This window comes from Anomaloglossus baeobatrachus, chromosome 8, assembly GCF_048569485.1.
Source record: "Anomaloglossus baeobatrachus isolate aAnoBae1 chromosome 8, aAnoBae1.hap1, whole genome shotgun sequence".
In the NCBI taxonomy this organism is placed as follows: Eukaryota; Metazoa; Chordata; class Amphibia; order Anura; family Aromobatidae; genus Anomaloglossus; species Anomaloglossus baeobatrachus.
Window position 1 is genome coordinate 192,064,024 of NC_134360.1, and position 13,977 is coordinate 192,078,000.

At 41.0% G+C, this 13,977-nt stretch overlaps 1 protein-coding gene across 2 annotated transcripts in view; it reads right to left on the reverse strand.

The window, feature by feature from the left end:
• Window positions 1-3,306: 3,306 nt before the first annotated feature.
• The window catches only part of TGFBR3 (transforming growth factor beta receptor 3), a 295,682-nt gene continuing 285,011 nt past the window's right edge, over window positions 3,307-13,977 (reverse strand). For both annotated transcript variants that reach the window (XM_075322319.1, XM_075322318.1), the window contains one exon: window positions 3,307-11,461. In XM_075322319.1, the coding sequence (XP_075178434.1) occupies window positions 11,343-11,461 (119 nt within the window). In that variant the 3' untranslated portion in view covers window positions 3,307-11,342. The remainder of the gene's footprint in view (window positions 11,462-13,977) is intronic.

Genomic DNA, 13,977 nt, shown 5'->3' on the forward strand with positions numbered 1-13,977 from the left:
GCCAGGCTTGTCCGAAGAGTCAAGGCTAACCCAAGGACAACAAGGAAGGAGCTCCGGGAAGATCTCATGGCAGTGGGGTCATTGGTTTCAGTCAATACCATAAGTAACGTACTCCACCGCAATGATCTCCGTTCCAGACGAGCCCGTAAGGTACCTTTACTTTCAAAGCGTCATGTCAAGGCTCGTCTACAGTTTTCTCATGATCACTTGGAGGACTCTGAGACAGACTGGTTCAAGGTTCTCTGGTCTGATGAGACCAAGATCGAGATCTTTGGTGCCAACCACACACGTGACGTTTGGAGACTGGATGGCACTGCATACGACCCCAAGAATACCATCCCTACAGTCATGCATGGTGATGGCAGCATCATGCTGTGGGGCTGTTTCTCAGCCAAAGGGCCTGGCCATCTGGTCCGCATCCATGGGAAGATGGATAGCACGGCCTACCTGAAGATTTTGGCCAAGAACCTCCGCTCCTCCATCAAGGATCTTAAGATGGGTCGTCATTTCATGTTTCAACAAGACAACGACCCAAAGCACACAGCCAAGAAAACCAAGGCCTGGTTCAAGAGGGAAAAAATCAAGGTGTTGCAGTGGCCTAGTCAGTCTCCTGACCTTATAACTGAATAGGATAACTGAAGTGAGCACTAATATATATATATGAGTGCAAGCCAAAAATACATACTATATATAAGAATAAGGCTGCACATCAAACTTAGATAATGGTATAATGCCTCAAGCATATGGAAAAATATTGGAATATACAATGAAAAATGCTACTTGCTAATTTGAACATGTGAATAATGAATTGCATACCTGCTATGAATATTAGGAAAAAGGAGATATTTAGCAATCGCATTGATCAATGTAACTGAGCCCCAAAACCTCGTCAAGGTATATCTCTATATTGGGGTCCCTAGCTCTGTGACCCTAACTGTGTGTCATCTCATTGCAATTAAAAACTGCTATGGGTGGAGAGGGGTAACTAAGGACTTTCTTATATAGGAGATGGAAAAAACATGGCCGAAAGGGGCGGAGCTGTGTTCACATTCAGAAAAAAAACTACATATAACTGAATAGGATAACTGAAGTGAGCACTAATATATATATATGAGTGCAAGCCAAAAATACATACTATATATAAGAGAGATTATTAGCAAATTAGCAAGTAGCATTTTTCATTGTATATTCCAATATTATTCCATATGCTTGAGGCATTATACCATTATCTAAGTTTGATGTGCAGCCTTATTCTTATATATAGTATGTATTTTTGGCTTGCACTCATATATATATATTAGTGCTCACTTCAGTTATCCTATTCAGTTATATGTAGTTTTTTTTTTCTGAATGTGAACACAGCTCCGCCCCTTTCGGCCATGTTTTTTCCATCTCCTATATAAGAAAGTCCTTAGTTACCCCTCTCCACCCATAGCAGTTTTTAATTGCAATGAGATGACACACAGTTAGGGTCACAGAGCTAGGGACCCCAATATAGAGATATACCTTGACGAGGTTTTGGGGCTCAGTTACATTGATCAATGCGATTGCTAAATATCTCCTTTTTCCTAATATTCATAGCAGGTATGCAATTCATTATTCACATGTTCAAATTAGCAAGTAGCATTTTTCATTGTATATTCCAATATTTTTCCATATGCTTGAGGCATTATACCATTATCTAAGTTTGATGTGCAGCCTTATTCTTATATATAGTATGTATTTTTGGCTTGCACTCATATATATATATTAGTGCTCACTTCAGTTATCCTATTCAGTTATATGTAGTTTTTTTTCTGAATGTGAACACAGCTCCGCCCCTTTCGGCCATGTTTTTTCCATCTCCTATATAAGAAAGTCCTTAGTTACCCCTCTCCACCCATAGCAGTTTTTAATTGCAATGAGATGACACACAGTTAGGGTCACAGAGCTAGGGACCCCAATATAGAGATATACCTTGACGAGGTTTTGGGGCTCAGTTACATTGATCAATGCGATTGCTAAATATCTCCTTTTTCCTAATATTCATAGCAGGTATGCAATTCATTATTCACATGTTCAAATTAGCAAGTAGCATTTTTCATTGTATATTCCAATATTTTTCCATATGCTTGAGGCATTATACCATTATCTAAGTTTGATGTGCAGCCTTATTCTTATATATAGTCTCCTGACCTTAACCCAATTGAAAACTTGTGGAAGGAGCTCAAGATTAAAGTCCACATGAGACACCCAAAGAACCTAGATAAATTGGAGAAGATCTGCATGGAGGAGTGGGCCAAGATAACTCCAGAGACCTGTGCCGGCCTGATCAGGTCTTATAAAAGACGATTATTAGCTGTAATTGCAAACAAGGGTTATTCCACAAAATATTAAACCTAGGGGTTGAATAATAATTGACCCACACTTTTATGTTGAAAATGTATTAAAATTTAACTGAGCAACATAACTTGTTGGTTTGTAAGATTTATGCATCTGTTAATAAATCCTGCTCTTGTTTGAAGTTTACAGGCTCTAACTTATTTGCATCTTATCAAACCTGCTAAATCTGCAGGGGGTTGAAGACTACTTGTAGGCACTGTATATATATATATACACATACATACATACGCACTTTGACTTATTCTGTACTCCCTAAGTGATGAAAAAATTATGTTATATTATTATTCTGTCCAATTCAGATGAAAAAAAATGAAAAAATGATGTTATATTAGTATTTTGTCCAATTCTTGGGTACAGATGACAAATCCTTCCCTCTTAAATTTTCCATATTGTGTTATCAGTAGTGGAGAGTTATTGTTTTCTCCCCCCAAGGGTTCATGTAGACAAATGTATTTTTGGTCTAAATGCAATCTGATAAAACATCGAATCGCACTTGGACCAATGTTATTCAATAGGCTGTAGACAGTGCGTTTTTTTATTCAGACCGAGTGAGTGAGAATCTGGTGGGACTTGGCTAGTCAAGTCTATGGATCTATGAAAAAAATCAGGACTCGGATGATATCTGTGTTGCGATTTTCACGGACTGACAGAGTAGAGAAGATGGAAAAACGCTTTTTATTTATTCTTCACCACATCCGAGAAAAATAGATCTCACTCTCAGATTAAAATCTGATTAATGTAATTTGACCGTTTTTCTCCGATGAAGACAATACGGTTGTGTGACCCCAGCCTAATAGCGGACACCTCAGAGTTCCTTAGATTTAATAAAAGGTTAATTCTGAATCCTGGCGTCGATCATAATTGTCCTTTAAATTGTCCAAAATGTAATAATGTCAAACGCAATATAAAAACAAAAGAAAAATATTTTTATATATATCTTTATTATGCACAATAGAAGAAGGTGACACATCAAAATATCAAATTTGTACAAAATATAAACAATAATGAAACAATTGAGAATTGTGCTGGAATAATGAGAATTGAAGCCCTTTTATTCAGGCCAGTGGCATTATATTGTAATGGCAAAAACGGTAAAATGTCATTTGTGATAATGGATGGACATCGAAATACCAGGTTAACATAAAATTCCTTATTAAATGCAAAACAAAAACTCCCTCTAATAAACATTATTGTAACTGCAAGGGCAACCCTTAAAACGTCTTTGAAAATGAGGTAGATTACATATTACAGAATAGTATGTGAATCTGACAGACAATTTAAAGAAATTAGGATTAATAGGTCCACAGTATTATAGGGCAACTTTAAAAGTTGATTGGGAAACTTGATTTGATTTACAAATGTAAAAAAAGGGAATTAAAAAACAAAGGATACAGGATAAAAAAGACAACAGCGCCACACCTGTCCACAGGTTATATATGGTATTGCAGTTCAGAAACTTCCACTATTAACAGTGATGAGTAATATTAGATTCAACCCATGGACAGATGTGGAGCCGCATCTGACAATTAACAGTTATGTCTTAGGTATTCTGTCCAGATTCTTGAAGAAGGGGTGAGGCAAATGATGAACAGGATTATATACTGTATAAAAAATCAAAGGAAGGATTCTTAAGGCAAAAGTAACAGTCAAAGAAAGTGATACAAGTAAACAATTTTTCACAAGCTCCTATATTATTCCACATTTTACTATAGAAAGCTGAAATGTAACCTTTGTGTAATAAGAAAAAATCTCTGAAAAATAAAAAACCCGGTACTCACCTCTCGATCTAGCCCTGTTCCAGCCTTGTCAGTAATTACGGTATGGGGCTCACATGACATTAAGTCACGGGAGCCCCGTGTCCAATCACCGCCGGCTTCTCTCTCCCCGCCTTCGGACCAAATGAGCAATCAACAGGAAGTGAGCTGCAGCCACAGTGTCACTTCCTGTTGTCTAACGCATTTAGTCCAAAAGCAGGGAGAGAGAAGCCGGCGGTGATTGGAAACGGGGCTCCCGTGACTTAACAATGTCATGTGAGCCCCATACCGCAATTACTGACAAGGCTGGGGCAGGGCCAGAACGAGAGGTGAGTACCGGTCTTTTAGTTTAACTGGGGGAAACAAGTGGAATCAGAAGGGGTTGTCCTACTATGCCTAGTACAAGATTTTGACATGTGAGAGGGCTCCAAATGTAGGCAAAAATGTAACTTTAGGGAATGTGACAAAAAAGGTCATTTTGTTGATTTACAATAATGTAAGGAAAGCTGTACCTTAAAGATTAAAGACAATCGGCTAGTAGAATCAATCCTCCTAAGCCATCTATATGGGCATGTAGGTTACAGGAAGCTGAATAAAATGATACCTTGATATCTGCGATTGCATATTTTACTGTAGAGAAATCCATGTTTTTACTAATATGTAAATGAGCTGTTAAGATCTATGCGCCGGACACAGATTTCCCTGAGGATCTGCCTCCAGAACCTATTGCAAATGAAAGGTACATAACCAGTGTGAGACATATAGTGACTGACCGTTTGCTTTCCTGATTTCCATGTCTCACAGTGGTAACTTCCCCTTTCATCTAAAAAAAGCTTTGGAGTCAAAAACACGGGGGGGGATCTATGTCTGGCCCAAAGATGTTAACAGTTAATTTACATATTAAGAGAAACAGGGATTTCTCTTGAATAAGATCTCAGATTGCAGATACCAAGGGATCATTCTATTCCCCTTCCTATGACTTACTAGGAGGGTGGATTCTACTGACCGACTCCCTTTAAGGGGAGTTTGTGATCACAAATTGACTGTTCAAACAAAGCACAGGTACTTAGTGCACCCTCGGCCAAACATAATGTGCACACAATGGATCTCAGTCTACAATAGCATTACAAGTACTTCAGCATGGCCTGTAGAGATGGCGGGTGATGTCACTGCATCGTGCGCAACTTATGGAAACCGTGGTGTATCAGCCATGAAATAATAGAGAAGACAATGGATTCTGACAAAGTAGTAATATTGTAGTGTGACGCCATTGTATACTAGGAGAACACACTCGCATGGCTTGAGTTAGTTGTTTCCTACCAGCCAGTAATTGTCATGATGTTACAAAACACTTTAGGTCAGAGGACCAATGCCCCAAACTTTACAAGTGCTTCCAGCATACATTCACAATTATACAAAATTCCAACAATAGGGTCCAACACAAAATAAACAACATTAAAAATGAACGTTCCAAGGAGCCACTCAAGAATTACGGACAAATACAATTCCCTCAATGTGTGAAATTACGAAGACGTTCCATTCCCTTACCTATTCTGGTTATTGTACTGTCACCGCCATCCACCTCCGTGCACAGTTATCATGATAAATATACAACAATATGGGAAAGATTTATAAAAAATAGTGTCGTCCTGGACAATTAATTTGACATCTTCTGTCATTTTCAAGGGTGGGTTAGATATATAAATAGATAAATGGTTCCTTGCTAAGTGCAGCGTCCCCTTTTTATTTTTTTGATTGCTTTATAAATCTCCCATTATTGGGACTTTTTAATGAGAATAAGTGCAAATATAAATTAGAAGGGTTATTTACAGGCAGGATTGAAGGGACAGGATTAGAAAAAACGTCTGCTTTCTGCCAAAGAGCAAGAGCACATCTGTCCATTGGCTGTATCGTACCCTATAGGGATATTCCGTCTACATAAATGATCACATATCAACTGGATAAGTAATAACTGTTAGATTGATGGTGGTCTCAGCATTGGCTGTGGCCCCCACATTCTACCTTGGCCACAAGACTACCTCCTTGTTATGGTGCGGGCTCAGCTCCTGAGCCTGCATCATACCTGGGGGACAAAATGTAGAATGTATTATTAAATCTTATGTCAGGACTTCAGCATTGGCCATGGCCCCCACAATATTCCATATCCACAAGACTACCTCCTTGTCATGGTGCGGGCTCAACTCCTGAGCCTGCATCATATCTGGGGACCAGATATAGACCGTACTATTAAATCTTATATCAGGAATTCAGCATTCGCCGTGGCCCTCACATTCTACACTGGCCGCAAAACTACCTTCTGGGTATGGTGCGGGCTCAGCTCCTGCACTTACATCATATCTGGGGACCAAATATAACATGTACTTTTAAATCTTATGTCAGGAATTCAACATTGGCCGTGGCCCCCACATTCTTCCCTGGCCGCAAAACTACCTCCTGGGTATGGTACAGGCTCAGCTCCTGAGCCTGCATCATTCCTAGGGACCAAATATAGTGCGCTCTATTAGATCTTATATCAGGAATTCTGCATTGGCCGTGGCCCTCACTTTCTAGCACGGCTGCAAGACTACCTCCTAGGTATAGTACGGGCTCATCTCCTGAGCCTGCATTGAACCTGGGGACCAAATGTAGCACATACTATTAAATCTTATGTCGGGAATTCAACATTGGCCGTGGCCCCCATATTCTTCCCTGGCCTCTAAACTACCTCCTAGGTATGGTGCGGGCTCAGCTATTGAGCCTGAATCATACCTGGGGACCAAATATAACATGTACTTTTAAGTCAAAGACAGATGAAAAGTTAGCTCACCATTCCACCCTCATAGCTTGGCTCTGGGACCTGCAGGGAAAGTCTAGGTCCAGGGCAAAAGCAAAATCAGGGAAGAAAATCCGCCGCTGACAATGGAGCCAGTACAATGACATAAAAAGTACTTGCTTTAATGAATCCAAGATATAAAACTGACACACAGTAACATCCAAATTCAGTCAAAGTGACAATGCGCACCCCTAACACCAACTCATTTCACCATTATTAAGGCATAGCCATTGGTACTGCCAAAACGCGTTAATTTTAGGGGTGCCCATTGTCACTTTGACTGAATTTGGATGGCACTCTCTGTCAGTTTCATAACTTGGGTCCATTAAAGCAAGTTTACATTACTGTACTGACTCCATCGTCATCGCAGGATTTTCTTCCATGATATTGCTTATGTCAGGAATGGGTTAAATAAACCGAGAAGGCGCATTTGCAACCAATCACTAAATGGTGGACAACTGATCATTAATTTATGTAGACCGGAATATCCCTTTAATGGAATTAAGCTGCAATACCAAACACAACCTGCCCACAAGTGTGGCACTGTATTTTAGAAAAGAGCAGCTGTGTTTTTAACCCTGTACAACCCTTTTAGTTTTTTTAACAATGGGATCAAATTGGCTGTTATGCGCAACGCCTCGATTTCTTTTGGCTCATAGGTTGTGATGTGGTGAATAAATTGCCCTTTTTCATGTAGAGCGATGTATTTTTATGCAACCGCCCTTCCAGGAAAGTGACTTAACGTATATTTTGGGTAACATCTGTATGGCTTCTTATTTGTAAATATAAATTTGTAGATATATATATATATAGATACACACATATATATATATATATATATATATATATATATATATATATATATATATATATATATATATATCTTATAATTAAAGTAAATTACTGATAGTCCAAATCGTTCTCTCTCAAAAATATACATTTTAAGTGTTTACAAACTGTATCCAGCCCAAACATGGACGCTTGACGCTAACCAAGAACCCAATAAATGAGATGGAGCGTGTTTAGGGTAAAGGGATTTACAAAGGGTGGTGTTAAAAATTCACAGTAATTGGATTAATACAAAAACACAACAAATTTTATAGAGTAAATTTGCCATAAAACATTTAAATATAAACTCTATATATAATGTAGTAAAATATAGCTATAGGAATAGTAGAGTCTCTTGTCTTCTTTGAAGACATTTTAAAGTTTTTCTGTTATTTTTCTTTTTCCTTTTCTTTTTTTTATATACATAAAATGCTTTAAAAATACATTCAGCTTTAGGTTTGGCAAAAGCGCATGATTGTCCAAAACACAGGTAGCTTATATGAAATTTTCAGCTGCCTCTAGTGGCAACAATAGGTATTTTTTTTTATATCTTTTTACTTTTTCTAAACGTATCGCATAAGCTAAAAGGAAAAAAAATACAGCAGTGGTTTTTAATGGTAGGAATGAACAAATGGACATTAATTACAATTTTACGCCACCACGTAGGATGGGTTTAAAATGACCCTTTAATTCATGCGTTGTGATTCTAGAAGAGATTCTATATTACATCAGATGTAGCTAAGATATAACCACTGAATTCTATACTATTGCAGCAGTGTTGGAAAGCAAGTGAGGACTGGAAAATAAGCTCAGCTGCCATTTAGAGGGGCTTTTCCCCTATGGGACTATTTTTTATTTTTTTTTTACTTAAAAGGTTTGTCCACTACTTTTACATTGATGGCCTAGGATAGGTCATCAATGTCTGATCAGCCGGGATCCAGCATCTCGCACCCCCGCCAATCAGCTCCTCTTGGCCCCGGCAGCAGGCAGACGGAAATGCTCGTCCGTGTTCTCATAGTGGCCATGGCCCAGTACCGCACATCCACCTGCTATTGATTTGAATGGGAGGCAGATGTGCAGCACCCGGCTGTGGCCACAATCAGAAGACAGAGCAGCTCCAGAAATCAGCATTTCTGGCTGCCTTCTGCCGCTGCCAGGACCGAGACCAGCTGATCAGCGAGGATGTGGGGTGTCGGACCCTGGCCGATCAGACACTGATGACCTATCCTAAGGACAGGTCATCAATGTAAAAGTTGTGAACAAAGTTGAGACAAAAAAAAATATTCAGTTTCTTCATCATGGTCTTTAAAGATGTTAAATAGGTTGGTTGAGATTAAAAAAAAAAACTGATTTTTTCAAAAAATCTTCTACTAGTAACAGCGCTACTCTTGTCTGCTGGCTGAGCTTGTTACTGCAGTGCAGTGTTACTGCGGTGCAGCACATTGACTTGAATGGGGATGACCTACACTACCAAACCTGACCTATAGTAGCGCTGTTTCCCCAGGAAAAGAGCCTCTTTTTCTAATTGTCTACAACCCTTCTAAAAGAAATAAACAGCATGGCTCATTAGCGTCCTATTCTCTACACACGCCATGGTTTATCATTGAAGTCATTTGTATATGTTCACTATACCATTAGCCGTAAATGTCCAATCTATACATCTAATCCTAGAGAAATGCTGTTCCTATCAGTCCCTGATGTTATGACGCAGCTGTGTTAGATCACTGTACGGCTTACAGCTAGCCCCGGGTCATTTACAAGGCAGTAACTACTCATATGACAAACCCCAGGATGAATTATTTCAAATGTCACCCTGTCAGCTCGCCAAGTATCAGGCCAAGTAAAGCATACAATGTATACGCTGCAAGTGTTAGAGTCCCAAAAGTCAAACACATACCTTCCAAATCCCTGATCATAAAAAATAAAGCAATAGCTGAAATGGAGCGATCGGGACGGAGACAAAGTAGATTGGAGAGATACTTAACAATAAAGAATGTAGTAATGTATTATCCGGGTCATTCTCTAAGGAAAAAATAACATCTAGAAATGTACAAAAAAAGTCAGAGAAATTCATCCTATACACATCATAATCTCTATAAGTGCCACACGCCAAACCTGCTAACTATTGGGGTCTCCAACCTTGCTCCAGGCAAGTGCGGGGCAACCACAAGCCGCAGGCAGAACGTCGAGTCTACCAATACCAAAAACAATAATGATTTCCCACCTATAATCCAGATAAAGTGAGAAAATAAAAAAAAACATTTTTCCCTTTTATATATGAAAATCAAATTATTATTTTTATATGACATACTAAAAATGGTGACACTATTTCTGTTGTTTTTGTGCTACCGGCCCTATCAACAAACAACCTTTTATATTTTTTGTGGCATCCAAGAGTTACTGTGCTAAATAAATTCTGCAACATAAAAGCATGAAAAAGTACATTAAAAAAAAAAAACAAAATAAAAAAAAAACAAACAACTTATCCCCCCATAAAAAGATCCCCCCCAAAAGATTCCAGGATATCTATATACATACATTCAAATGAAACCTTCCTACAACTTTAGGTTTATTGCACCCGAGGACTGATGTAAATTGCTCTGCAATTTAGAACAGTCACCCAAAAGCAATATATAAGCCAAAGAAAAAAAATAAAACACAAAAATAAAAAAAACACAAAGTGCCCAAAATTCCAAAATGAAAAGAGATAAAAAGACAAAAGGAAAGAGATGGCAAGTTTCTGTGCTCTGTTGAAAGATCATACGATGAGAGGAGAAGACCGGCGCTGCTCCACAAGACTCCTGGAGAGTAGTGTTTTTCCGTGTGCAGCAGGCAGAGGCGTTAAATAAAGACGTATCTGTCCACACATCTGTCTCAACACCGGGATGAAGACGCGATATGTCACTTATACTGAAGCTGATAGAACACTTGAGTGACGGGACGATAATTGGGCCACTGCGCACCGAGTTACTCCCCAAATGAGAAAGCCCATCAGACTATGTACAACCCTACATTGCACTGCACACAGCCCACCAGCGAAGAGCACGTAAATAGAAAGAGTTAACATTCATCATCCTGCTGCCTAATAGTGGCTAAGTATTTGACACTGCACTGCAGCGCTCACTGTACTGTGATCTATATCACCGTATATATATATACTCTGTATGTATATATATGTATCTTCTGTATGTACAGATCCGAAGCGCCGAAATACAGCATTAAATGGGATGTAAGCAGCATTATTAAGAACTGGCACACATTTCACATTGACAGCCAAGGAAACCCATGTTGCAGGTCTGCACACTGCATAATTAGTAGTATTACCACTTTTTTTTTGGCTTGGCGCTCTCTGGACGGGCCCAAAGACTGCATTCATCCAGAAAAGAAAAAAAACAGGCAGATATTACACCAAGATCCCATTTTCCTTTCCAGAAAGAACCCAAAAAATGATTTCTTTCAGCCTTGGAGAAATAATGTCAACAAACAGTGCCGGTGAACCTCTGGCCCTGGAGCTGGTCTTCAGCCGTCCTGTGCCGCTCCTCGGGTTAGGCTGTGCTGTTGCTAGAACAGGGGGTGCTTTGTGTGCTGCCGATGCTATGAGCTGCGCTGCTGTTTTCCGAGGCTGGTGGGGATGTGGGAACCTGCTGTCTTCCTGCTGTGTCACCTGAAATGTCCAAGAAAACAGATTTCTGATTAGTGTTCGCCCGCTGATTCTCGAGATGAATAAATCAAACATCAATTCAACAACAGCGCATTTACGAGGAGCTGAGGAAGGCAAGCCACTGGCCATGTAACATTTCCATTAAATATGTGCAAAGGAAAACTAAACAAGCAGCTACCTTATTCCCGATTGTGTGTGTAGCTAAATATTTGGCTGGGAAAGGATTTATCAAAGATTCGCTATATTTTCTCTGCCCACAGCTAAATCTCACACCTGGTCTCCACGGCCTTTCTTCTTGTAGGAGGAAACATGATCGTTCATTAATAAATGGCCACAGCCATTCATCAACAGCCAATGTGTTTCTACATCTTACGGGATATCGTGTAAACTCTAAGGAGCAGCATCTTGTAAAGTTATATTTATTTTTTCCTATTTAATAGTTGCAAAATAAACAAAATTATTGACACATTACGACGCCTGTGTGATCATTACTTACAGTGCTCCAAATTATCAATATTTTACAATAAAGATACAAGTAACCATAACCCTTTAATGGAAAATCTGGAGGATTTTGCTATGTATCTAACTGTAGGGGCTGATTGCAGTGATGTATAATTTATGACCCCCACACACATTAGAGCAGGGGTCCCCAACCTGTAGCTCGGAAGCCACATGTAGCTCGTGGGCCCATGATGTGTGGCTCGTGGGCCCATGATGTGTGGCTCGCGGGGCCATGATGTGTGGCTCGCTGGGCCATGATGTGTGGATTTCAAGCCCATGATGTGTGACTCTCAGGCCCATGATGTGTGGCTCGCGGGCCCATGATCTGTGGTTTTCAGGCCCATGATGTGTGGCTCGTGAGCCCATGATGTGTGACTCGCGGGCCCATGATGTGTGACTCGCGGGCCCATGATGTGTGACTCGCGGGCCCATGATGTGTGACTCGCAGGCCCATGATGTGTGACTCGCGGGCCAATGATGTGTGACTCGCGGGCCCATGATGTGTGGCTCGCGGGCCCATGATGTGTGGCTCGCGGGCCCATGATGTGTGGTTCGTGGGCCCATGATGTGTGGCTCACGGGCCCATGATGTGTGGCTCGCGGGCCCATGATGTGTGGCTCGTGGGCCCATGATGTGTGGCTCACGGGCCCATGATGTGTGGCTTGCGGGCCCATGAGGTGTGGCTCGTGGGCCCATGATGTGTGGCTCACAGGCCCATGATGTGTGGCTTGCAGGCCCATGATGTGTGGCTCGCAGGCCCATGATGTGTGGCTCGCAGGCCCATGATGTGTGGCTTTCAGGCCCATGATGTGTGGCTAGCAGGCCCATGCTGTGAGGCTCGCAGGCCCATGATGTGTGGCTTGTGGGCCCATGATGTGTGGCTCGCAGGCCCATGTTGTATGGGTCATGGGCCCATGATCTGTGGCTCACGGGCTCATGATCTGTTGCTCACGGATGTCTGCTTGGTGCAGTAACATCAGGTCTAGAAAACAGCTATGTAGAGAAGGTCCCCAGATGGTCTACAGAGGAGCAGATGTGGATGCCGATATGACGGGTGGGGGGGAGATAGTACGATATTGCCAGTTAGTTTGGTGGATGCCATAGTGTGGTATGTCTGATGTAAAAATATTGAATGGGGGTAAAGTGGGCACCCCTGGATGTAAGTATTCTGGTGAGGGGGCACAAGGTCTCTGTGTACTTTTTATGGGAACTTTAGCTCTTTTTATACAATCACATGGGTGTCACTATGAAGGAGGGCTAACTGATAGTGGCTCACGACCATCTTACAGAACTGAATGTAGCTCTCATAGTAAGAAAGTTTGGGGACCACTGCATTAGGGTAATGTCAGCTGAACCCACCATTATTGATGGGTTTGGCTCACGGTTTAATTTGTGTGGGGGCGCCGGCCAAGCGACAGTGGGGAGAGATGTCGATTAGACATGTCCAATTTCAGACAGTCAATATCATTGTTCTCCTTGAGATAAGCCAGCAACTGACATGTCAGCATAGAAAACACAGGAGTAGTCAGCGGAAGAGGTTTCAGCTGAGCTTTCAGCCAACAGCCATCTCATACGATACTCCGATACACAAGAGCACACGCTCCGCCGAGCACTGCTGTGTATTGGAGTATTGGATGAGATGGCTGTTGGCTGAAAGATCGACTGAAACATAATTTATCCGTATGGCTAGTATGTATGGCCCATCTTTATATCAAAATGGCTGCACCAAGTAAACTATCATAGTTTTCTCTGCTGCACATATTACAGAACTCAGAATGCTGAGCCGAGTGTAATCCCACCCACACCACTGATTGATAGCTTTATTTGTACAATCTTTAATGTCCAAAAGCTGCTAATCAATGCTGGGGACCTGGTTGGACGGAGACCCAAACTGCCAATCTGTGACTTCCAATGAGGCTTGGGTCAAGTTCGGGTTCAAAAAGAAAAGAACTTTATCTAAAGTCCGACTGAACGCGAACTTCCACGGGTCTGCTCATCTCTATCTCTGACGCCCACCT